The sequence below is a fragment of the Panthera tigris genome, chromosome C1 (genome assembly GCF_018350195.1).
Source record: "Panthera tigris isolate Pti1 chromosome C1, P.tigris_Pti1_mat1.1, whole genome shotgun sequence".
Classification (NCBI taxonomy): domain Eukaryota; kingdom Metazoa; phylum Chordata; class Mammalia; order Carnivora; family Felidae; genus Panthera; species Panthera tigris.
Window position 1 is genome coordinate 31,393,685 of NC_056667.1, and position 26,457 is coordinate 31,420,141.

Consider the following 26,457-nt stretch of genomic DNA (forward strand, 5'->3'; position numbering starts at 1 on the left):
GCTTCCCAGAATAGCTCCTATAACCACTTCCTTTGGTTGTTCAGGCAATCCCATTAAGTCTATTTCAGGGCCACACTTTTCAAGAGACCTCTTTTTCTCAGGCCATACCCAGCAACTCTCTTGCCTCTTCATTCAGAAGTAATCAAACTGGGTGCTAGATACTGTGAGGGATCCAGAGATAAATCATATTTAGGTCCTACCTAGAAGGAGCTTGTAAACCAGAAAGGGAAATATAAGACATACACATAAATAATGATCATACAAGATAATCTGGTGAAGGCAGAAAGAGGTGCAGATCAAGGGCCCTGAAGGTTCACAGGAAGGAGTGATCACGTCCGGATGGGGATGTTTAGAGAAGACTTGTGGACAGATGGCTGTTAAGTTGAGCATTGGAGAAACAGCCTTTTTGTGATGGACCTTGATTCTTCTCTTTCTAGCTTTGGAAAGCAAACTTTTTTAAAAAGTAGGTAAATTAATCGATATTGGGAGTTGAGATTACCTCTGGCAACAACCGTTCTGTTTACTTGATCTGATCCTTATGTCTTTATTAAATAGTTAAACATCTTATTCAGGTAGTATGAAGTAATTAACATGAATGGTAAATCTAATACTAATAATTAAATCTGGGAAATTCTATGCTGCATGTCTCATGAGTGATCTAAAGCTAATCCAGCTTGATCTTAAAGCAGTTTTGTTGTCAACTGTGTATAAATAGCTTTGTCCTGTGATGAGATAGCAATTTAACATGGAATAAAAAGGATCCTGGAATATAAATCTTTCTTACTTTTTAACATACCTTCTCTCATTACTCTAGAAAATGAATCTGGCATGTATTTCATGAGCTGTAAATGTTATGAATAGGCTACTTCTGTGGCAGAATCAACTCAGTTGCAATTAATGTATTATTAAAATCAGAAGTAATAAGATTAAGGTCAGTTTGTATTTTTTTTAACTTGTTGGGGTGTTTGGTGAGCAAAATGCTGATTAGGTTTCATTATTTTAATCCTGTGCCTCAGTGGGAAAATATTGAGAACACCAATTTGTTCTTATAAAATCTGTTGCTTGAGATTTGGTCTAATTTCTTTTCAATTAATTTTTTTTTGAGAGAGAGAGAGAGAGACCGCACTGGAGGGGCAGAGAGAGGGAATCCCAAGCAGGCTCCACACTGTCAGCGTGGAGCCCAATGTGGGGCTCAAACTCAGGAGCCATCAGATCATGACCTGAGCCATGTTCAAGAGTCAGATGCTTAACTGACTGAGTCACTCAGGCACCCTGAGATTTGGTCTAATTTTTAAAGCCCTGTGTAATGACCAGATCTGCTTTAATGAAAACCTTTTGAATGAAAGTAGTCACCTTTTCTTGGAATTTACAGTAACAAAGAGGTATTAACAGAATTACCTACTCATCATCTCTGTGCAAAGATGCTACGCTTGATCTTAGCCAAAAGGCCGAGAAGCAGTCTCTGTGCAGAGATGCTAGAAATCCTGCTCCTAATGAGATCTTCCATTTCTGATGAGAATACCTTTGGTTTTGAAGTCAGAAATTTATAAAAAGAGGTTTCTGGATGGAAAAATCATAAAGCCTATAACTCTAAATCCAAAGCTCAAGTGGAACTTTGAAAATAAAACCTAATGTAAAGTAGAACAGTGAGAGCTGTTCAAAGATGGAAAAGAATGCCTTATCAGCAAGCCATTTTCCCAAAACTGGGGAGGGAGATACTCATATTGAAGTTGAATGACCACTTGGGATGGGATTGAGGAGGTTCGGCAGAGGTTGGAGTAGAGTAGTGTTCTTTAGATAGGTGGGCCTTGGTGGCTTTTGATGTCTTTTTTTTTTTTTTTTTTCAGTCCTAAACTTCTGTGATGCAATAGAATACAAAGGACATTATTATTGACTATATTTTGCCATTGTCTGTGATTTTCTAATGCCGATGGGCATCTGAAGTTAGATATTTAACCTTTAGTACATTTTTCAATTCTAGAAATATTTGGCAACTTCTGTTTTGTACCTAACCTTCACTCCCAACAGTGTGTGGGTCTGAGCCAGCCAGGTTCATTGATAATCTATTGACTGCACAGATGTTTGGGAACTGATCATACCAGCACATCCTTAGTTGGGATAGTTCAAAATTTAAAAGCATACTGTCCACAGACAGAATTTAAAGGTGCTTCTTGAATTGAGCACCTTTGTAATGTTTGTGGGAACAGATCACAGGACAACCAAAACTTGTTACCAACTTTCTAAATCTCACAGACCTTTTGCACTCAAACTGAATCTACCCGTCACTAGCAAGTATACAAAAATATCACACTGGCAATGGTTCATCTTCCTCCTTTGACTGTAGCAGTTTGTGTGGCAAATTTTGCTAGATCAGGCCTATCCATGGATCCATACAATAAAAAGTTAGATTCTTTTTAAGTTTTTTGATACTTATTTTTATTTCTGGAAAGATTTTTTATTCCATTTTAAAAGGTTACATACAGTCTTCATTGGCCTGAGTACCTTGTAGATATCTGTTAATAAAAATAAACTTCTCTAGGGGCGCCTGGGTGGCTCAGTCGGTTAAGCATCTGACTTCGGCTCAGGTCATGATCTCACGGTCCGTGAGTTCGAGCCCCGCGTCGGGCTCTGTGCTCACAGCTCAGAGCCTGGAGCCTGCTTCAGATTCTGTGTCTCCCTCTCTCTCTGCCCCTGCCTGCCCCGTTCATGCTCTGTCTCTCTCTGTCTCAAAAATAAATACACATAAAAAAAAATTAAAAAAAAAAAAACTTCTCTAGATTACTTTGATTTCTTTGTTCTCAGTACATCTAAGAGAATAGTGTATAGGCCATGTGCATACAATGATGAATGAAAATGTCGTGGGAGCTGAGTTGAGAGGACCATACTTGGTTATTGAGGACTAAAGATTTTATCTAGTCGTTTCAGCTGTGATTCAACACTCTTCACTTTAATTCCCTCCAGAAACTCCAGGATCATATTGCTTCCTAGTACTTAGAGTTCTGTTGATGTATGGAGCTGCTTGTTGGCCTCCACCACCAGAAATTGGCTCCAAATCTTTTCCCATTACATCATCACCCACTAATGTCATTACACCAGAGTGAAATTTGCTTTGAAGATTGTACTCTTGTTTTCCTTCCATTTCTTTCCTCTCATCATTTCCTTTAGAAGGAAAAAGAAAAAAAAAAAAGAGAGAGAGACCTCTAGGACAATCCCGGCAAATATTTAAGAGGGAATCAAAACACCCTCACAGTCTAAACCGATGATTTATCAGCCCTCATTCCACTCGGCTGACGGAGAGTGATCTGCCCAGTGTGCGTCCACACAGGGTCTGGAAAGGAACACGTTTGGTCACGTGATGCTTGGCTTTGGTGCTTTTCTTTCAGCCCTTCAGAATTAGTTCTTAATGATTTACATAGCTCTCTGCCAGCATCCTGTCACTGGCATGTTAAACCTTTTTAAATAATTTCCCAGAATAGAAATTCTTAGGACATCACTAAGTTTCTTGTTCTTTGTATTTAATTAAACTGTTTCTTGCATTTAAGTATTTGCCAGATAAGCATTTATGCCATCTGGAGTTTTTTACTTTCCCACCGTAAATCTTTTAAGACTTTATAGTATCATCTACTGTTCTAACTGATATGGGGGTTCTTATTCATCTTCCCTCCCCCATCACAAAAGCAGTTGACTGCATGCAGGTTTTGACCCTCTTTTCTTCATCCTAAATTTAATTCCCTGTTATTTTTCAACCACCTTTAAAGCGTCCAGTTGACAGTGTGCTTTGTTTGGCTTTGTTTGGCTTTGTTCCTGACAGAAGGCTTCAGGTAAGGAAAGAACTGGGAAGTGGTTCCAGTTTGGAGACTTGGTGCCACCCACTCAATTATTGGCCAAGTCTTCAGTGCTTCTGTGCCCTTGGAGGCAGATTAGCTTGAGAGTAGAAGGAATAATAATCATCAGTAGCCTTAAAGAAATGGGGCCACGGTGTCTGAAACAAAGGAATAAAATGGGCTCTTACTTTTAAGACTTGGGTTTACATTTCTATACAGTGTTAGTCACTGGGACCCTCAGTATGTCTGCTGCAGGCTGTGACATGGAATGTGAGAAACCATGTTGAACTTGAAAAAACATTGAAGGGAATGGCATTGAAAATTATGGACCAGACTAGAGCACCAACCAAGTACCCTTTTTGCCCCCTCCTAAGACAAGACATTAAAAGGCCTGATTCACATTAAGATTTCAGTTTGGATTTCTAGTAATTTTAGGTTTTCTAGTTAGAGCTCCTTGTTAGTGTCTGTGGTATAGGTTGGATAGAAGGGAAAACTTTTTCCATATGTTTTTGCTGACATTTAAGTTTGTGTCAAGAGCCTCTTCACAATTATGTACCTTCTCAGATTGAAAAATTGAATGAATTTGTGAAAACAGCCATAAGGAAAGATATAAATAACCTGAACAGAAAGTCTGCCGTTATTACTTCTGATGTATCTTATGTATGTATTTATTTTCAGTTGTCAGAATGTCCACAGAAGGAGGATTTGGTGGCACTAGCAGCAGTGATGCCCAGCAAAGCCTCCAGTCCTTCTGGCCTCGTGTCATGGAAGAAATCCGGAATTTAACAGTGGTAAGTAAGAATGAGAAGCTTGTGGAGTGTAAAGAACTATGAGATGAATAACTGAGAGTAAAACGTTTTTCATTTCAAGTACATTTACAAAGGCATAGTTCATTCCTTACCTTTGGGTGGGAACATGAAGATGTAATTTACCTTAGTGAGGTAACTACAGGGGTTTTCTTTTTATATCTTAGTGGCTTTCCTTAGGCATGTGGGTGTATAGCGGATGCTTTGATGCAGAGATAGCTTAATGTGAGGCATATCTTTTAGAGAATGTGGAAAAACAGAGCTCTCACCTTCCTTCAGTAGCTGTAGCTCATTTCTTAGTCCTGTTTCAGTGGCCCTGCCAAATTTCTGGAATCATAAATGCTGTTGGGCAATTTATTCAACAACAAATCTGTAAGCAGGCACTCTTTCTAGGTGTTAAAAGATACCCTTTAGATCAGGGTTTCTGCACAGCAGCTTTATTGACATTTAGGCTGGATCATTCTCTGCTGTGGGGGACTGTCCTGTGCATCGTAGGATGTTTAGCAGCATCTCTGGCCTCTCTACGCATGAGTTGCCAGTAACAATCTTCTCCAGTTGTGACAACCAAAAACGTCCCCGTACATTGGCAGGTGTCTCCTGGGGGCTAAAATCATCCAGTTGAGAACCACTGACTTAGAAGAATCAAATATAACCCTGGCCCTTGAGGGGCTTACAATCTAGTAATTACAACCAGAGTCATTTATTCAGTGAATATTTATTGAATATAATAGTGAATATACTTACTGAGGCAGGCACAGTGATGAGTCTAAAGCAGTAAAAGTCAAAGTGCTATGGGATTACAGAGGACACAGTGCTTGTTCCTCCCTGGTTGAGTTAGGGAGGCTTTAAGTAAAGGGAACATTTTTTTGGATCTTGAAATAGGAGAAGCATTCACCAGATGGAAAGGATGAGTGTGAGAGTATCTGAGGTATAGAGATTGGCATTCGTAAAGGCCTGGAGGCCCAGAGGGGAGGGCCTTATGTTTCAGGGAACAACAAGAAGTTCAGAGTGGCTGGAGGTTACTGTGTGAGTAATAGGGGTGAGGGGAGGAGTAAAGTGGTATGACAGTGGTAGAAGGAGGTGAGACTCATTAGAATGAAAATATTTCAAGAGTGTAGTGTTATTTTCTTAGTGAAGACTGTTCCATTTGGTGTCATTTTAGCAAATACTGAAGGATCTCTCTGTTTTAGATGTGTCATTCCTGCCCGAAGGCGTTAAGCATCCTAGCAGAACAGATACCGGACTCCTTCCTAATGTAGAACTCATGTTGCACTTTCTTAGAGCTAGTGGTCTTTAAATCTCAGACGTAGGAGGTCAGTTTATTTGCTTATTCAGCAAATATTCATTATATACCTACTGTGGCTGTGCTACTTACCGTGGATCCAGTAGTGGGCCAGACAAGATCGTTGCACTCACAGAACATGCATCCTGGTGGGAGAGAGAGACTCTATAAACAAGTAGTGAATGAATAAAATAAAATAACTTCTCTTTGTGGTAAAGGCCCCACTGACTTCAGGGCTTAAAAAAAAACAGGTTCATATTCTGATGTACCTGTAGGTCATGTTTGTTTATATGGGACGTTTCAGCAGCTGAATTTGGCTTGGCTTTTCTCAGAGTGGCTTGCATTCACAGATGAATTTCCACTGAAAAGTCATTGTTTCTTTTATTTAGTGTAAAGGTGGTGGTTACCTATACTATCTCAGATAGAGGAGAAAAAGAAATGATAAAGTAAAATGTAGGGTATTTTGCTCATATTTTGAGTGGGTAATCTCAGTCAGGCTTATCAGGTGTTGGTGCAGGAGTCAGCCAGGCATAAAGCTAGTGCCCTCCTGGGCTGTGGTGGGATTAGGCCAGTGCCGCAAGTCTACACTCCAGCTTGAGCATGGAAGCAAAAATTCAGGATCAGGCAAGTGGCCAGATAAACTCTGGAGGTTCAAGCTCAGCACTTTTCTGTAGTTTGAGTTTTGATTTTTTTTTTTTTTTAATTGTGGAAAAGAATATGTAACAAACTGTGTCATCTTAACAATTTTAAAATGTATAGTTTAGTAGTGTTAAGTATATTCACATTATTGTGAAACAGATCTCCAGGACTTTTTCATCTTGCAAAACTGAAACTTTATATCCCTGAAACAACAACTACCCTTTGCCCTCTCCCCAGCCCCTGGTAGCTACCATCCACTTTCTGTTGCTGAATTTGACCACTCTGAGTACCTTCCATAAGTGGAATCGTACAGTATTTGTCCTTTTTGTGACTGGCTTATTTCACTTAGTGTAATGTTGTAGCTTATGACAGGATTTCTTTCCCTTTTAAAGCTGAATAGTATTCCGTATATATGTGTATACCACGTTTTGTTTATCCATTCATCTGTCAGTGGGTATTTGCGTTGCTTCCACCTCTTGGTTATAGTGAATAATGCTGCAATGAACATGTGTATTCACATATCTCTTTGAGACTCTGGGCTTTGGTTTTTATTCGCCTTGGTTTAATTTGCAAGTTTGATTGCCAAAAAAGCAGATGGTGGTGTTGACCAACTTTTATTCTCTAGACAGCTAGTCTACCAGAGGTTCAAAGTGGGTTATTCTGAGGGATTCAGTTTTAGTTCACATTTTATGAATGAAGAGAAAGACCAGCAAGGAGGACAGTTGTCTTTAATGATTCTTCTATAGATGGCTAAAGTTTTTTTCCCCTTGAAAAAGACTCCTGGACCACTACCATGGGAACGCTTAGATCAGATGCTTAGAGCAGCGGTTGGCATTTAATAGGTGCACAATAAATATTTAAGTGAATCAGACTCCCCTACTTGAGATTGAGTGTGAGGCAACATCAGTGGCGACTTCAAGTAGGGATGCGGTCTACTAAAGTTGGGGTGCTCTTTCCTTTGGTAGGACCCTTCTTTCTCCTCTGCCTGCAGCACATAAAGGCATCTTCCTCTCTGACTGTGTAAATACTTTAGTATTTAATCTGTGCCTTTCCAGAACTCAACAGTACTTACAACCAGACTTCTTCAGATATGTCAGAGCCTCTTAGGTTGACATCTCAAAATTTCGAACAGATTTTTAAAAAATCCATAGGTTCAAACTGTCCAAATGTAAATAAAGGTTTTGCGAATATTCATAAGGTGTTGGAGTCCCTCTAAAACTGGGACAAATTTGTTCTAAAAACAAATTGAAATTTGCTAGGTGATCTATTTCATGATGCATTGGGAACACTGGACCCAATCATTTTGGTCTCAGCTTTGCAAAAGCAATTTATCTTTCATCTCAGCTTGGCCATTATGTTCTCCTCGCTCTTAAAAGCCTCTGTAATTGTCCATAAATCCAGGTGATGTTCAGTTGGGATTGAAATTGGTTAAAAATCATACCAAAATGATGTACACTAGGATGATTGTGCAAAGTACCGTATTCCTGCTCAACAGAGCTCTGGGAACGATAATTAACAGACTTCTTGGCATTGAATTTTATCCCTCTAGACCTCTTTGAAAGTGGGGAAGAAAAAGCTAACTTCATATTTTGGGGGGCAGGTGGGGAAGTGCAGCAATGCTGAATCTTGAAAAATCTCCTCCTCTTATTCCCTCCATTCCGTTCAGCCTTTAGTTAGCTGTAATTTGATGCGTAGGCCACTTTCTTTTAATTGCCAGTTACATCTTATTTTTTGGTGCCTTCAGATTGGACGGTGACATTTCTAACATTACAATCAAGCCAGATAACCGTTTAAACAAGAACTTGGAGATGAAGGTTGGTGGGCTGTTACAAAACAGGTCTTGTGCTGTTTGAGCCCTTCCTGTCGAGCAGCGCCTCTTTAAAGTTTATTGTCTATATGAACCAGATGAGGATCTGGTTAAAATACAGATTTTGAGGGGTGTCTGGGTGGCCCAGTTGGTTGAGCATCCGACTTCATTTTGGGGTCATGATCTCTCAGTTCGTGGGTTCGGACCCCATATCGGGCTCTGTGCTGTCAGTGCCGGGCTCACCTCAGATCTTCTGCCCCCACCCCCTGCCCTGCCTCCATCACTTGCTCACTCTGGCTCGCTCTCTCTCTCTCTCTCTCTCTCTCTCTCAAAAATAAACGTTAATAAAATATATATGTATATATATTTATATGTGTGTGTATATGTATTATGTATATATTATAATGTATGTATATTATATATACACACACACATATCTATGTATATAGATTTTGATTTAGTTCGTTTGGAGTGGAATCTAAGTTCTGCATTTCTTTTGAGTTTCCAGGTGATGCCGTTGCTTGGTCTGAGGACCTCACTTTGAGTAGCAAGGCTTTTAAAGCAGTGGTCCTTAACTCTCACTGTGGGTCATAGTCATCAGGCGAGTTTTCAAAACACTTGATGCCCCCTAGAGTTCCTTGTTCAGTTAGTTAGTCTGTGGTAGAGCCCAGGCCTCTTGATTTTCAGAAGCTCCCCAGGTGTTTCTAACATGCAGCCAAGGCTGAGAATCAGTGCTTTGGAGAGGATTAGAACATGGACTTTGCTGGAATGCCTGACTGGGTAGGACTGGAAAAGATTTCTCATCATTATTTGAAACTTCAGATGTTCTTTAGTGCAGCCTGAGACCCGATGACTTTTCTTTGGCTCCAGATTCTCAGTGAGTGAATTCAGACTTCTTGAAACTCGACGGTTTCAGATGGCAGTGTTTTTAATGTAGTTCTTTGGTTGTGGTCAGGATCATGAGAATTTTCTGAGAGTGAATCTGTTCTTCCCCCTTGCTGATATCACTCCCAAGGGTACAAAAGAAAAGTCAGTATGTGTCAATTGTTCGTCCACTTGGATCAGCATCAGGAGAAGTTAAATGCTATTCACATCAGTTGCATGGCTGCCATTGATAAGGGGAGCAGGGAATTGAAAGGCAATTTAGTGGACCATAGCCTGTTGCTGGTGAAAGGGCTCCCCTCTCCAGTAAGCTTGTCGTAAACCCTTACACGTGACTGAAAAGGTAGGATGAGATTATAGAAGACTGGGGTCTTGTCAGCAATAATGAACCACACACGCACATATGAAGATCCACTTTTCACACACTGCGCCTTGAGATCTCAAGGTCTGGGGATCACGATAAAGTTTCCCAAAAGAAAAGGCTTTTTGGAAGGGAGACTTAGAGCAGAGTTGTTTTGTAAATTTCTGCCACATTTTATATCTCTACAAGAGGGGACCCGTTTTTGTTTGAAGAATGGTCTCATAGAAATTCTAGAAGTAATAGATTGAAGAATTATTGATTGAAGAATAGTCTCATGGAAATTCTAGAAGTAATACTCTTCTCTTTCAAGTTGGGGAAGGAGGTCTTCTCAGCTTTGGGCTTTGGTTAAGAAATTTTAGAACAGTCGTGTGGAAATACATTAAATAACCAAGCCCAATGAGAGCACACTTGCAAGAGAGTTAAATCTTCGTGGTCATAATCTTGTGCTGTATGTATCACCGTGGGAGGCCTTCCAAAGGAATTATCCCCAGCATTCTCTTTAGCATTTCTGTTTAGCATCATCATTTTGTGTGATATGCCACATAAGAAGGAAGACCAGTGATTGATTTCTGTGGTTAAACGTTTTTTAAAATCCCTTTAGGGTCTGGCCCCAATCCAGCATTCCCTTTCCTGCTGCTCCCCTCTGTACTCAGATCATACATCTAAAACTTAAATAGGCCATGTTTTTTGTGTCACCATACTTTTGCTTCTGACTGAATAACATTCTCATACTTTGCCAACAAGCAAATTTTGTAACATCCTTTAGACACAGTTCAGATGTCAGCCCTTTTGTGGAACATTTGCCAGCTCCTCTTGTTCATTCCAACCCCTCCCCTTGCCCCACCAGCTGCCTATTTCCTTTCTTGTCACTGGGATTTTACACCCCCATCCTAGTATAGCATAGGGGGTTATATTTTTTATGTGACGGTCTCTAACAATTAAACTATAAATCTGTTCAAAGGTAAGAATAGACTTGCATCTTTTACATAGTAGCAGGTATCATACATTCACTATTGGTCGAGTTGCATGAATGAGTGAATGAAAGAGGAGAAAAATAAGAATAGAAGGAATGTATCCTCCTGTCCTTTTCTGGTGAAATTCCAGTCATTTGAACTTGTAAAGCTCTGCCACTCCAGAGGTAGTTTTAGTAGAAGCCTCATGGAAACTGTTTTACCTAAGTTGGAAAGAGAAAAGGTACAAAAATTGGTGTTGGAGGTTTGTGGAGTTGGTGAGTGGTCCCAAGCAGCCCGTTGGGTTTGTGAGGAGAAATCCAGTGTCTCGGTGTGCATTTTATCCTAATAAAACTAACTCTTCCTTCTGTAGTCATAAAAATGGATTCTGGGAAGGCTGGTGATGTTTTTCTAAAATGCCCCACTGCCTTCTTTGACATATAGTTGAGAGTTTCTTTTGGTCTTAGAATAGAAAGTTCACTTATGCATGTTCATTATGTCAAATCTGAAATAATAGCTGCTCCTTCCATAATGTGATGATGCAAATTCCCAGGTGAGCACGTTGGGTTTGGTGAGTCACATTTCAGACCACTTATAGAATCAGTCACTTGACACCTGGGCCCAGTAGGGGTTTCGCTGATTTTAGCCAATCTCTCCCTTTGCACCTTTCTCTTCACTGCGGCTCTGAAACCCAGAATTGATTTTTATTTCTAGAATTGCATCCATCACTGGGCATGTGTTTAAGTACCAATAGTATCAAAAGGGCTTAAATCGCAAATAATTGAGTAGTGATGGTAAGAAAGCCCTTTCCTAAATTCTGTCCCTAGTAAAGTCACGTGGTTTCCTTCCAGCCCCAGGGCAGTTCCTAAAAGGCAGCTGAAAAATTTACCCATTTTTCTCCATACTCTTCCACTCCCACCCCAACCCCCAACCCCCAACCCCCAACCCCCAACCCCACCCCCAAGCAAACTTCGGAGACCAGGCCTTTGCTGCTGTGATGGGAAAGGCCCTCCTCCCCGATTTCTGGTGTCAGATTAGTGCAAAGGTCAGAAGTAGCCCATATCAGCCAGTGCTGGCTGAAGACAACTGTGGGTCACAGTGGTCAGGTGCTACTGGCACCTTGCCCTTGTAGTCCCAGAATAGAAGAAAAAACTAGCAACTCAAAGGAATGCCCTTGAGGCAAAAGTCTCATTTTAATCTACATATCGCAGACTGGTTGGTGTGCTTAGGGGGACGGCGGTGGGCACTCAAGATGCACCTCCATATTGTGCTGGCACAGAATCTGATACTGTTTGGGGCTACTCTTCATGAGGGCACTGTTAGATGGCATTGTAAGTTTATCCTGAAACCTTTAATTGTCTGAAGCTCTGCATGGGTTAAGAAGAATTTTGCTCTGAAACTTGTATTCTCTTCATTTAATTTGTAGCTCCTCTCCTGCCATGTTTTTTGAAAGGAGGGACTAAACCAGTCACAGTGTTTCAAGATGCCTGTCATGCCCTGTTGATTGTCCCCACCATTTATGTGCCTCTTGTTACTCATTTCAGAAAGATTTCCGAGTACAAGAACTCCCACTGGCTCGTATTAAGAAGATCATGAAACTGGATGAAGACGTGAAGGTGAATTCACATTCGTTTTTATTATTCATATTGAAGTTATAATGGTGGGTAGGTTGTCGCTCATTTTTGTAGTGCTCAAAGCTTAAAAATGAAAATTTCGTTACTGTTTCTTGCTTTTTTTATTTCATTCCTGTCTAAAATTGTTAAGTGAGCTGAAATTGAACAGTTTTAATTATTATATCGTGCTTCTCTGGAAATTAAGGATATCTTGTTTTCCAGATGTTGATAATATGCTGTTTGCCTTTTTTTTTTTTTAATGTTTATTTTTTTGAGCGAGGTTGAGAGAGAGCAAGCAGGGGAGGGGCAGAGAGAAAAGGAGACACAGAATCTTAAGTAGGCTCCAGGCTCTGAGCTGTCAGCACACAGCGCAATGCAGGGCTCCCAAATTGTGAACCCCAGGATCATGACCTGAGCTGAGGTCGGCCGTTTAACCGACTGAGCCACTCAGGCACCCCTGCTGTTTGCTTTTTGAATCACCCATCCTTTTCACTGTGTAGGGTAAACACAAATTATATCAGCAGGACAGTGCCATCTTCTCAGTTAGCATTTTATTGCAATCTCTAGTTTGTCAATATAAGCTCTAAGAAATGCTTGATAAAGATACTGCTCTTGTTCTAATTTTTCAATCTGTGAGCTGTTTTACATGAATGACAACCTGTGAGGTTTCCTTGCAGGTGGCTATTTCTGTATACCTAGGCGCCCACCTCCTATTTCAACTCTCAGGAAGAGAGCAACACTTACAGCTTTTTCTTTTTTTTAAGTTTATTCATTTTGAGAGAGAGGGCACACATAACACGTGAGTTGGGGGCGGGGGTGCAGAGAAAGAGGGAGACCCAGAATCTCAAGCAGGCTCTGTGCTGTCAGTGCAGAGCCCCATGTGGGGCTCAATCCCACAAACGGTGAGATCATGACCTGAGCTGAAACCAAGAGTTGGACACTTAACTGAGCTACCCAGGTGCCCCTTCACTCTTCTTATCACTGAAAACTAATAGTCCCTTGTGTTTGTATAGAAAGCTAACAGTTCACAGCAATTTTCCCTTTTATTAGCTCTCACTTCTCCTTCCTTAACTCCAGAGCTCTTTCCATGGCTCTGTCCTGCACAGACCAGCTCACCAAGGGTTCAGAGCCTTGTTTGACCAAGAGCTTGAACTTTGAAATCAGACATGGCAAAGCAGCTTACATTACTTGAGCACTTACTAAGTGCCAGGTCCTGTGCTGGGTGCTTTTATATACATGACCTCATTTGATTCCCACAACAACACTGAAAGGTTGTCTTCTTTTTTAGTATGTGAAAAGTAAAACCCAGAAGGATGGGAAGCCTGAAATTTTATCTAAATCCATTGGCTCTCAAACTCATTATCTTTCCCCACATTGTCTGTCCTTGGATTAGGACCTTAACGCTGCCACTTAACTGGCTCTTTGGCCGTGGGCAAGTCACTTTACGTCTCCTAAACCCTAGTTTCTTTAGGTTTCTTTGAAAGTCTGTTATGAGAATAAGAACGTATGTGGTAGTTGCTAGAAAAGTATTCTTTTTCCCTCTTCCTTTCTTCTACTTGCTTTCTGCTTTGCCCGATTCTTAAGGATTTACTTTACCTTGGAATCTCTTGGGACTGCCACCTTCTCATTTTCCAGCCTTTACCCCATCGTTGATGGCAGGACGTGAGGCAAGGGACAAGTGGGCTGGTTTGAATGACATGCTGGTGATTGACAGGGAGGGCCTACATCTGTTGCAGATGATCAGTGCAGAAGCCCCTGTGCTCTTTGCCAAGGCAGCCCAGATTTTTATCACAGAGTTGACTCTTCGAGCCTGGATCCACACGGAGGATAACAAGCGCCGGACTCTACAGGTAATGTTGTAGACGTACATGGGGAAAGGGGGCAGGCAACTGCCCTTGCCTTTGTCTGCTTTTCTTGCATCGTTTTGGACCAAAGATTGTTCTTCCTTAGGTTTCTGTCAAGCTGATGTGTGTAATTGGCATATTCCTCCCACTGTTGTGAGGCAGGCATACTCTATAGCCATGATTGTATTTCCCCACCAAGAATCTTAATTGCCAATTCTCACGTTTTTCACAGCTCAGTGACTGAACTCTTCACTTGGTGAGCTTTGACTATAGACAGAGGCTCAAGTGTTTGATCTATTTCCAGATGTAAACAACTTCTGGTTGGAAGCCTTGTGAGACTCCAGGAGAGGGCAGTCCCAGGGAGAATCCATCTCACTTACCTCATTTGCCTTTTTGTTCCTTGTCTGCCTTCCTGGGAACCCTTTCCTTTTCTTTTTCATTTTCCTTTTATTTTAAAAATCAACATTCACATTGTGTGTGAATGTCCCTTTACCTCCAAATTGAAGATGCGTGCTTATTTATTCTGCAAGTATTTATTGAACACCCACAGTATGCCAAGCAGTGTTCACACAAAACAGAAAGAACCCCCACACCCTTGGGAAGCCTACATTCTAATGCAGCTAGACACTGAGAACTTACTTTATGCTGCTGTGAAGGAAGCCTATGACTCTAGAGAGATCCAGTTAAAGCTGTCTTCAAGATGAGTCCAGATTAAAAAATGAGCAAGATACTTGGACAGTGTTTCAAAAAAGATACCCAAATGACCAATAAACATATGAAAAGGTGTGCGGCATCATTGGCACCTGGGAACTAGAAATTAGAACAAGACACTGGTTTACATCCACTAGAATGGCTAAAACAAAAAGGACTGACAATACCAAGTGTTGGTGAGGGAGTGGAGTGAGTGAAACTCATATAGTACTTACTGCTGGTCAGGATGTGAAGTGGTCCAGTTGCTTCGGGAAACTGGCACTTTCCAATAAACTTAAACGTATCCCCACTGTGTGACACAGCCGTTCTACTCCTGCGTATACACCCTGAAGTGTGGATGTTATTGTGTAAGAATGTTCATAACAAGCTTACTTATGATGGCCAAAAACCGGAGACAACTCAAATATCCATCAAGATGGGGATATAGAAACAAAAGGTTATAGTCATAAAGTGGATTACTAGTCAACAACAATAACAAAAAACTGTTGTTCCGTACACTGTGGGTGAAATCTGAAAAAATTATTATGTTAAGCAAAAGAAACCAGAGGGGAAAAAATTATATAACACACGATTCCATATACTCTCACCATCTGTGGTGATAGAAACCAGAGTAGTGCTTGCCTCAGATTCAGGGGGGAGGGCAGTTGATTGGAAAGGGATAGAAGGACACTTTTTATAAAAATCTTATCTGGTTGATAGCTGTGTGGGTACATATATTTATTAAAATTCATCAAGCTGTGTCCTCAAGACTTCTGTATTTTACTGAATATGAGTATTCAGTAAAATACTACTGGCTTTAACAAAGGCAAAATAAAAAAAAGACCAACTCTAAGTATATTTGTGTTTCCAAAATACTGTAGCACACTTTGGTGTATGTTTGGAGGTGTTCTTTTGTTCCCCACCCCCACTGTTCCCCCAATTCCATCCATAGATGAGCTGTTTAGATAGCTTTGAGTAGGTGACATCATCAGGAATGTGATACTGTATCGTACCGATCTTAAATGAGACCTGGCGGCCTTAAGATGCGCCCCGCTTCCGTTGGAGGGTTATTGTCAAGCTGGTGGTTGGCAAGAAGGGTGGATTGGAGTTTTGCATTTCAGTGGCTTGGGGCCATCACAGAGACAAGGGAAGGAAAAAACAAAATTTCCATCCCCTTTTGTTTTGTCTGGTGAGTCACCTCTCTTAAGATGTGATATATAGAGAGATTGCTAGGGATTTCTTTTACCATGTTCATTTACCCCCCAACATTTTATTACGAAAACGTTCAAACATAAGCAAAGTTTACAGTATACTTACCTCTTAGATCCTACCGTTAAGTTTACTTGCTTTATCCCCGTATCTGTCTGTCCCTCTGTCCAAGTCATCTGTTTTTAAGTGCATTTCAAAGTTTACTTTCCCCTCAAGACTTCAATATGTATATCACTCACTAGAGTTCACTACTTTTTCCTGTTTTTTTTTTTTTTTTTGCTTTAAAATTTTCATGCAATGAAGTATACAGATCTTAAGGATCATGTGTTAGTTTTTAATTACAAAATTTTAAAAATTATTTAAAGAAAGGGAGTATCACTCTTAGAATTCCATTGGAACAGGCCTTGGTTTTGGTATCATTAGTCAATTCTAGTAACTTTAGACTTCCCCTTATTCATATCACATTAAACAAGATATAAACCACGGATTTAACATTGTGACTTTGAATTCCAAAATAAAAATCATAGCCTTGTGGGAACTAACATATAGATCCAGTGACTAGAAAATAATTGTAAAAAGCTATTAGGATTTCAATAGAGATTCAGAAAGATTATAAGATTGAATGGTAGCCTAACCTTGAAACCTGCCAGTTGAGATTGCTAGGTTTATACAAATTTAGCTGGAGGATGATAATTTAACAATTGTGGGGCAGGCCTGGTGTAGGATCCAGCAGAGGTGATAGTTGTAGTTGGAGGCTCAAATCCCTAGCTTGTAGAGCATGAGCTACATGTAGATCTTCCGTGAAGTCTGATGTGAAGTTTATGAGTTTGGCTGTGCTTGCTTTAGCTATAGCCTTGGCTGTGGTTGTTGAGTTTGGCTTAGAAGTCATCATCTTATCTTACTTGTAACGTGGAGGGTGTAAAGCCAGGTGAACTAGTTTCTCCCCAGGCTAATTTTTCACCCTGCTTTTCTTTGTTACAGAGGAATGATATCGCCATGGCAATTACAAAATTTGATCAGTTTGACTTTCTCATCGATATTGTTCCAAGAGATGAACTGAAACCTCCGAAGCGTCAGGTGAGCCGGGAAGGCATTGCTGCTGCTTCTGACCAAAGAGCACCTTGCGTGCTGGTGTCAGATATGCTCCCTTTCCTCTCTCAAGTCATTTGCTGTTCCTTTTGCTTTTCTTTCTCTAGACCAGATCCATCCTTAACATCTCCCTCTGTTACTCATTTATGGATACTTTTAACTCAGTGCCTCTGAGGTGGTATTTCAGTGAAAGTAGACAAAATGAAAGTTAAAGACAAGTTACAAACAGGAAAGTGAAGCTCATTTCAAGGTATCCTAGGGAATTTCTCAGAATTCTTAATCTGGGATGGGAGAACATTCCCAGCAAGGCACAGATTTTAGATTTTCCAGATACAAAGAAACAGCTTCTCTGTGTGCCCAGTGGTATTTGAATGGACTTTGGTTTTCTCTTACTCTGGTTTGCGGTTCTCTGTATAGTGCTCTGGCTATCCATTAGATCACCTGTTAGGGTTTAAAAAAATACTAGTGTCCGGGCCCCACCCCACACCAGCTGAGTCAGAATCTGACGGGGAGGCCCAGGCATCAGTGCTTTGTCGAGCTTTTCAGATGTGCCTAACGTGCACCCAAGTTTGAGAACCACCACTTAAACCGTTTTCTGAGCAGTCATGAGAAAGAATGTGAATATCTGTCTTTCCCTCTCTTCTGCCTGCCCCTCTCCAAAGGCCACACTGATTGTCTTTTCAGCACCTTGGGTGCATAAAGCTCTTAACTGCAGTTGTAATAGACCCCTTTCCTGTAGAGCTCATTGTCTGAGGCACACGGATTGCATGACTCAGTCGGTGTGGTAGAGACACTTGGGGAATAGTGGCAGGGTCTGACAGGAACAAAGCCGTGCCTTGTTCTCCTCGTTTTATTTGGTTAATAAAATTTTAAGTGTTTTGAATGAATTATTTCATAATATATTATCCTTAGAACAGAGTCATTCAGTGACAACCATTGTCCTATGCTGTCTCATACTAATAATCAGTCAGGAAGTATAGAAGTGGGCATCTTAAAGGACACCTGTAATCCTGACCCTGCCTGGGGGCCTTTGGATCAGCAAATCCTCTGTCCCCTCCTTACTAGAGCAGGTGCCTCACTGCGGCTCCGTTCTTTCTGGGCAGTCTTTGCTACTGTAAACATCCTTGACTGGAAGCTGTAAGGTGTTCAGAGGAGCTTTCAGTCGGATGTTTACAGCGGCAGGCTGCCACGGTCGTCCCCCCGCTGCGCATCGCCTTTGAGACAATTGCAGGTTTGTGCCCACAGGCTCAGTTCCTCCTCTTGGGGTGTTTCCCTCCTCTCTGAGAAGTCACTACAGCAAGAACTCCGACTACTTCTCTTCCCCCAAAACAAATGCTACCATACCCCTGCTCTCCTTGTTGGAATTTGTTCCAGAAGCCCCCTTTAAAAACAAGGTGTTGAGCTCTGTGACAAAGTCAGGCCTTGTGCTAACTCCTGCTTGTTCTCTATGGGCCGTCTGCTGAACCAGCTGGCTGCAGGGAAGGGTCATGTCCTGTCCCTTCCTCAAGCCCTCGGTGCCTGACTGACTCAGGGTGTCAGACAGTTCCTTGTTCCATCCTAGCCCGGCTCACAATGCTGTGATCCATCTCCTTTTAAAGTATGTCTAGCTGAAACAGCTCCTTGCTGCCTGGATTCAGGTCTTTGTAGGTGTTCAAGCCATTGATTGGCGTCCTGTTGGGGACAGCTGCTGCCTGGCCTTTGAAAGGTTGAGATTGCTGAAAGCTGGCCTGAAATTCTAAGATAGCACTTTTAATCCTCTGTAGACTCAAAGTTTTCCCAAGCTCCAAATTGGCTGGCACCTCCTTAAGTCCTTTAAAAGCGCCTACTCTCCAAAACTCACCCTTTCTGAAGGAGGCAGCAGTTCATTTCTGGCTACTGAAGCAAATGTACTTTTTTCAGTTTGGGGCTGGCTGCACAACTCTGTAGTGATGCCCCTGGAATGCTGCTCATTCTCTGACATTTGTCAATCACCACTTCTGAAAAGATTCCAGGCGTAAGCCCTCTGGTCAGGGAGGCCACTGTGAAAGCTGGGCAAGTGCCCCATTCTGGATTGATCCAGTCATTCAGAGATTGTCCTAGCGCAGGGGGTGATTTCCCACTGCTGGGGAGAGAAACTAGCCAGAAATACTGAATTGTAGATCTAAGGTCCTTGACTTCTCAAGAAATGCTTGGAAATTTCTCTTGTTCTTTGGGGAAGCCAGTAAAGGCTATTTAGAAGCAGAGAATAGTTGAGGCTGACTTCTACTCCACTAAAGCTATGAGTTGAAAGTTCCTGCCCATTGAAATGTCATTTTCTCTTCACCCATTTCTTTAAACCAAGCATAATCATTCCCTTGCTAGCTTGCCCTCCATTGGCCGGATGAGTCTTCATAATGCAGAAGAACCTTAGATGTGCCTCCTTCCATTCCAGTGATTTGAGAACAATCTCGCCTGGTCCTCACAACACAAACCTAGGCGCCTCTACTTGGTACTCTCAGAGTGACCTAGACACTGCCTAGTTCATAAACAACTTAAGGGGGAGTGATGGTCAGTTTAGGGGAAGCTTTTTACCTGCTGTCACAGTTTTTGGCAAGGAGTATTTTGGCTTTTGAAAGGGATGCTTAAAGGGTTTGCTTTTTGTCTGGCAAAAAGACTATATTCACTTGTAGACCAGTTGCAGTCAGAGATAACTGGAGACAGAGCAATCACAGGTTGGGGCTGGGAGGTGCCAGTTTCTCCCTCCTCCCTGACTTCCTTCAAGTTGGTTGTGGCGGTGGGGGGTGGGGGGTTCTTGGTTCTCTACACCCTCTCATTACCCAAGAGCTTTTGTAAGTTAGGTCTAGACTACAGTGATGGATGTTTTTTTTATAAAATGAGAAGGGCATTCTCAGTGGAAAATAAATATGTTGAACCTATTTCAGGAGCTTTGAAAAGAATTGTTGGCCTTTGTTTCTTGGTTAAGGGAGGGTATCTGTATTTATCCCTGCCACAGCCAAGAGCTAATTGACAGGCTGGCCTTTATTTATAATGGTGAAAGTTGAGTTGAAATGGAGATGGTGATGATGTCACAGTTACATTGTTCTGGAAACTGAGACCTCAGTGAAAATAAAGGGGACCTCCTTTTTCTTCTTCCTCAGCATGGTTATGGTCAGGGTTCAGATTGTTTGGGTCTAAAGCACAGACTGCATTAACCTAGAAAATTCGTTCTTGTTTGAGAACTAGCTTAGAAATCCAGAATGTTAGAAGTGTCTGCTGAGGCTGGGTGGGTGGTCGTTAGGGAATCTTGTCATGCCAAGACCCCAGTTCCTCAAAGCCTGGATGTCAACAGTCCTAGTATCCTGGGCCCCCAGTCACCAGGCAAGGCCTGTTCTGTAGGGGACATGAGCTCCCCACACCATGACCACAAAATCCTAGAGGTAACAAAAGAGAGTGTAGCTACTCTTTTCTGTTGGTAATAGCTGTTGGGTTCAAGAGACTGTCATACACCAACTTAAGCTAAAAAGCACTTTCCCGGGTGCCTGGCTGGCTCAGTCAATAAAGCATGTGACTCTTGATATTGGGGTCGTGAGTTTAAGCCCCATTCTGGGTATAGAGCTTACTTAAAAAAAAAAAAAAAAAAAAAGCACTTTCCTACCTGCAGCTGTCTGCCTGGCTCTATAAATCCATCCATCATTCAGCAACCTCTTACTAAGTACCTACAAGGGAATGAATGGCTGGAACAGTGGAGAGCAAGAGTTAAGCCCTCATAGGGCTTCCACTCAAGTAGGGAGGGCACTTGACAAGCAAGCAAAACAAAGTGTAGTGAGGAAAGGACTGCACAACATAGATTGGGGCACCTAACATAGTGAGGGTATGGGGTCAATACCGGCTGTGTCATTGTCATTTTGGGGAACTTTGAGGCAGCCCACAGTGCCTCTATACCTTGAAGAAGTGTCTTTTCCTCTCTTCTTGAGCCTGGCATACTTAGCCCAGAACAAGGAATTGGGTAAATGAAGCAAATTTTCTGCTCAGTCAACCCAAGTGGTTGTATGTTTCTGTTGTTTTTGTTGTCCCAGGCAGGGGCACCGTGTGTCGCAGGGCCCTCCGGAGCAGACGCCGATCTCTGTGTCAGTGGTCGGGGGCCGGTCAACCCCGGACCCTCAGGCTCTAACCATGTTGTAGTGTGTGTAAACATCCTACACTCTCAGCTGTGAGCTCAAGGTGGCTGGGAGAGGGTTGTTTACTCCTTCTGCCATGGAAAACGTCAGCTGAAGAAGGAACAGTCTCTTCATCCCGCACATTGGACAGAATGCGACCTCCCTAGTCAGCCAAGGCCGCCCCCCAGCGGAGAGCTGTCCCTCAGGCCCCCTGGGTTGCGCTTCTGTGGCTAAGTACAACCAGAACCAGACCTGACGCTGGACAGATGTGCCTTCAGTGACCACGGAGCTCTTGATGTGCTGTGAAAAGCTAGGCACTTACCTACCAGTGCTCTCAATCCTGACACTCAATTCTGAAGTTCCAGCCCAGGGAAAGCCCTGTTTCCCTTTTCCCTGCTCTGTCCCTCCAGAGCTGGCAGGAACCAAATAAGGAGAGTGCTGCCTACTGGGGAGATTGGGGGCTGGCCTGAGATGAGAGCCTGATGTTTGGGTAGCATCTTCCCAGTGCTCGCAATTAGCACCGTTTGCAGATCACAGGCCTTGACAGCGTTTACTGACAGGCACTGCTGGTGCGTGGTTTTTAGTTACGGTAATTATTTGCCCATTTGCAACTCATCACGCAATGGGTGATTACTCTGTACTTCAGAAAATTGGCTGTATGTTTTGTGAAGCCTATGGAATCTGTTATTTTTAGTTTGATTTAGCACAACTGGTCTCTTCGAATTCCACTTTCCCTTGGCTTCAAATGTGGAGAGCTCAGCATTCAGCAGGCAACTGCACAGAGTCCGTTTGGGGGAAGAATGGAAATTCACTGTGGCGGCTGCTGAGTCAGTTCTTTTCCTCTTACCTGCTGCTCCTTCTACCCCACAGGAGGAGGTGCGCCAGTCCGTGACTCCCGCCGAGCCCGTCCAGTACTACTTCACACTGGCTCAGCAGCCCGCTGCCGTGCAAGTCCAGGGGCAGCAGCAGGGCCAGCAGACCACCAGCTCCACGACCACCATCCAGCCTGGGCAGATCATCATCGCGCAGCCTCAGCAGGGCCAGGTCTGTGAGCTGCAGAGGGCGCCCACCGGCAACACGGCACCGCTTAGGTTGGGGAGAGCACGGCCGGGGCAGAGGAGCAGGCCGGTCGTTTTACGACACCAAGTTTGAAGTCTAGAAACTTGGGCTTCTCCCCAGATTCAGCCACCAGAGTGACATGTCACCCTGACCTCTCTGGGTCCTGGTTTCCTCACGGGTCACATGAGATTGCAGTGAGAAGATGCTCTCCAGGATCCCTATGACCTAAAACATTTTGGAAGGAAAAAAGTCTATATCATGCCCCCACGAAGAGTAGTAACATCCCCATGGGAGGTATTACAAGTGGACCCCATGCCTGTGTCTGCACCGGAACTAGGATTTGTTGTACCTCTAAGGAAGAGATCAGGCATCATTTCCAGTTTGCGTACTTCCCCTCCTCTTCTCCCTGTCATTTCTCTGTCACACCATAGTTGTGTCAAGTGATCTTTTTACAGTAGCAACCAGAATATTCCCTCCCCCCAGTGGTATTGTTGTGAAAGCAGTAACATCCATGCTTGTTGGGGATCACGGGAGGCTGTGGAGAACTCTGTTCTCTGAGCTCTGACTCCAGATTCCCTGACAAGCATTAATTTATTCACCAAAGATTGAGTCCTATCCTATGTGCCTGGAATATAAGCATGAATAAAACAGTCCCTATTTTTAAGAATTTTCACAGTCGGAGTGCCTGGGTGGCTCAGTTGGTTAAGCGTCCTGACTGTTGATTTCAGCTCAGGTCATGATCTCTCACAGTTAGTAGGATCGAACCCCACACCGGCCTCTGTGCTGACAGTGTGGAGCCTGCTTGGGATTCTCTCTCTCCTTCTCTTTCTCTGCCCCTCCCCTGCTCATGCGCTCACTCCTGCTGGTGCTGTCTGTCTGTCTGTCTGTCTGTCTCTCTCAATAAATAAATAAGTAAATAAATAAACATTAAAAAAAAAAAATTTCCACAAACTAGTAGGGTACAATTACTTAAAGGTCATACCACCACCACCTGAGAAGTGTAGAAATATTCTTAGGGCTGTGTAAAGGGTGTTAAGGGATCACATCAAAAGGGATACCTAACAAAAATGTGAGAGGTGGTAGAAGTGGATGCCAGAGAAGGTTCCCGAAAGGGAATAATCCAACTTTTAGAGGGAGAACAGTGGCAATGAATCAGATAAAGAGGGCAAGGAGGGCTTTCCCAGTAGCACAGCACAAGCAAAGGCTTGGAGGTGGGAACCCGCACCGGGAGTGGTGGGAGGGTGCAGTCAGCATGGGGACATCTAGGCAAGTCTGAAAATAGAGGCAGAGGACACATGCTAGATAGTCTTGTGTATGCTGGTAAGGATCTGGGTTTGCCTAGAAGGAAAAAACGATGACGGAGGTAGATTTAACTATTAATTATGATTTTAGGATTTATTCCCTGCTCCCTTTTTTATCCGTATAACAAGTTTTAGGGTGCTCGCTCTTTGCCAGACACTGTGCCGGGCAGGAGGGGTTCAAAGATGATCACAGCCTAGTCCCTGCTTCAAGGCGTTCACTGTACCATGATGCCTAAGGGATCTTCTTTGGCCAAGGCTTGTGCCTCTGCAGTGGTGAGAGCTTTATCCCTCCACAGAGCAAACTTTGAGGGAGTCTACGAAGCGCTGGCTCTCATCGACTCAACATCTAAGAAGCTCGTCGTGGTGGTTGTGTCCTGACAGCAGGGCACACGCCATACGTGATTTGACAGCTGCCAACTAGCACAAGCCTTCATTTTCCTGAAATGACTCAGAAATACCGTGGAAATCCTCTTGGGGAAATTGAGTTGGTAAAGTACAGTGATGAGTTGGCAGTATACATTTTTTTTAGTCAGCAAGAATTTCATCTATTCTCTTTGCCACCCCAGACTTCTCAGCTTGGAGCTGGTGAGGCTTGTGGGGATGGGGAAGTTGGCCTCTCTCTGTGTCTCCTAGCTGTGGTTCTCTGTTCTGCTGGTTCAGGGTGGCCTTGTGTTGTATCACCCCTGCTTAGGCCTGTAGTAATGATTCAGGTTGAGTTCAGATAACCTTTGCGGGACAGAACACATATTAAAGTTGGAAGGAAAGCATATTTTGGTAAAGTGAATCCTGTGCATTCTGTCGTAAAATTGGAAACTTCTATTCCTGGAGGTTGGACTAGAATAGGCTGAGTTGAAAATCGTGGTGTGAGAGAACAGGAGGTGTTTCCTGTTGTCCTGGCCTACCGCATGTATTTTTACAGAGATCCCTCTGTCCTCTTTACCTGCTGTGTCCAGTTCATAGTAATTTCTCCTTCCTTAGCAGTCCCCTGCATCTCCTCTATAGTTCCTGGGACACATCCCCTTCTCCTGTAACTAGATGCGTAGTATACGTATGCAGGCAAAGTCTGAGAGCATCAGAATAACAACATCAGTAGAAGCCCAGATTCACTGAGATTCCCAGAGTCGTCTTACTGAGGTAATTCTTAATTCAGAGTGGGACGGGACCATACCCAAATTGGGGCATTGGGGGTGTGAGTGTAGTTTAAAAGATTCCACCCTCCTGCCACTCCCATGACCGCCACCCCCTGACCCCTCCATTGCCATGTGCCACTACCACCCCACCCCCACCACATGAACCGTGTGCTGTGCCCACTACTCTAGGTAATCTGTAAAGGTCACATCTGGGGCTAAAGTTTTAAGATTTTGAACAAGTGACCGACCAACCCTTTTGACAGTTCACGTCTACCGTCTCTCAAAGGAGTAAGTTTCATAGGACTGCAACCCACTAAGTTTGTGTGAGAGACACGGAACCTGCCAGGTCGTGTGTGGTAGACAGAATTTTCTTACATCTGAGATTCTTGTTTCTGGAAAGATAAAATCCTCGCTTTATTAAATTCTGTGACTTAGGGGTGGCCTCAGTTAACATCCACATCTTAGTGGCGTTTGCCTCTCCCGTGGGAAGCCGTGCTGGATCCAGAGCAGCCAGCTGGCCGGTGTGGGCTGGCACTGCTCTGCTGCTTGAGTGCAGCCAGCGTGCGCCTTAGTTTCCTCCCAGTGTCTTGCATGCCTGGAATGGAGTCCAGGATCCTGAACCTAGTAAATTCGTACTGACCCCGCTTTCCATTCAGTTTGCTCTCCAAATCCACCTGCTCCAGACCTGACTTTGGCCATTTCTCAAATGAACTGTCACGGTTGCTTTTGATTCTTTTGTATTGGATGTGCCTTTCTTTCGTTGCAAGAGCTCTGAAAGATTGCGGTATTTGAAGCATAGAGGTGTTTGGGGCTTGGGCAAATATTCTGTACCATGAGCCTAAACATCTGCGTGGCTTTCTCCCATCTTTTGTCTTGGAGAGTAACTTTAGCAGTGCCCTGTACGCTGAGTATTGCTAAATAGTGTTAAGGTGAGTTTGGGTGTCCGTGGAGGGGGTTTGCTGCCAGTTAATTGGTCGTTATTAACCCCTTGGTAAGCGCAGTGGCTCTAATCTCGAGCTGAATCCTCTTTTCTCATAACTCCTCTCTAGACCACACCTGTGACCATGCAGGTTGGAGAAGGTCAGCAGGTGCAGATTGTCCAGGCTCAGCCACAGGGTCAAGCCCAGCAGGCCCAGAGCAGCACCGGACAGACCATGCAGGTGATGCAGCAGATCATCACAAACACAGGAGAGATCCAGCAGATCCCGGTAAGGCCCGTTCTGCCTTGCAGCCGCAAGGCGCTGTGCTCGTGTGGGGGCGGGAGTGCTTCCAGATCTTACACACAGAGGATCTCGTATACCCGTATGTGTAGATGTACACGTGTTTTTTTAAACCTATGTCCCTGTTCACCCAGACCACAACTTGCTTCCCTGTATACTGCCTGCTTTCCTCTAATCCACTTCAGGTTTGCCACCGTGGGGCAGCGCCTCTCCACGTCCCCGCACTCCACCTACGCAGAGGATGCTGGTAACCACTGTTCCATGCCAGGACCTGACGGCCCTGGGAGGCAGTCCTGTCTTTTGATTAGCAGAGAATAAGAGGGAGGTGTACGGGGAAGGCCATAAATAACACTTGTTGCATATTCATGAGTCAGTTCCCAGTGGAGCCTGCAGCAAAGTGTATTTTTGGCTTTCATTTAACTTACCCATTCCTTCACTGTGGACTGCTGCTTCCTGTGTGCCTTGAGGGATTTCATTTCTTAGATTTGTTGGCTTTTTTACTTGTACTTGCTCTTTTGTAAGAAATGTCCTATCTTAACACTTGCCATCTATACACTGGTCATTTTGCCACCCGAAAACGTGGAAAGTGAGTGACACGGAGCAGTCCTTCTGTTTCTGTCCCTTGGTCTGCCTGTT

The 26,457-nt window shown here is 43.3% G+C and overlaps 1 protein-coding gene across 4 annotated transcripts in view; it reads left to right on the plus strand.

The window, feature by feature from the left end:
• Positions 1-26,457, plus strand: part of NFYC (nuclear transcription factor Y subunit gamma) — a 67,672-nt gene that overhangs the window by 33,921 nt on the left and 7,294 nt on the right. For all 4 annotated transcript variants that reach the window (XM_042996784.1, XM_042996786.1, XM_007077387.3 and 1 more), the window contains exons 2-7: positions 4,503-4,615; positions 12,096-12,167; positions 13,901-14,014; positions 16,889-16,984; positions 21,982-22,155; positions 25,651-25,809. In XM_042996784.1, coding sequence (XP_042852718.1) covers positions 4,511-4,615; positions 12,096-12,167; positions 13,901-14,014; positions 16,889-16,984; positions 21,982-22,155; positions 25,651-25,809 — 720 coding nt within the window. In that variant the 5' untranslated portion in view covers positions 4,503-4,510. The remainder of the gene's footprint in view (positions 1-4,502; positions 4,616-12,095; positions 12,168-13,900; positions 14,015-16,888; positions 16,985-21,981; positions 22,156-25,650; positions 25,810-26,457) is intronic.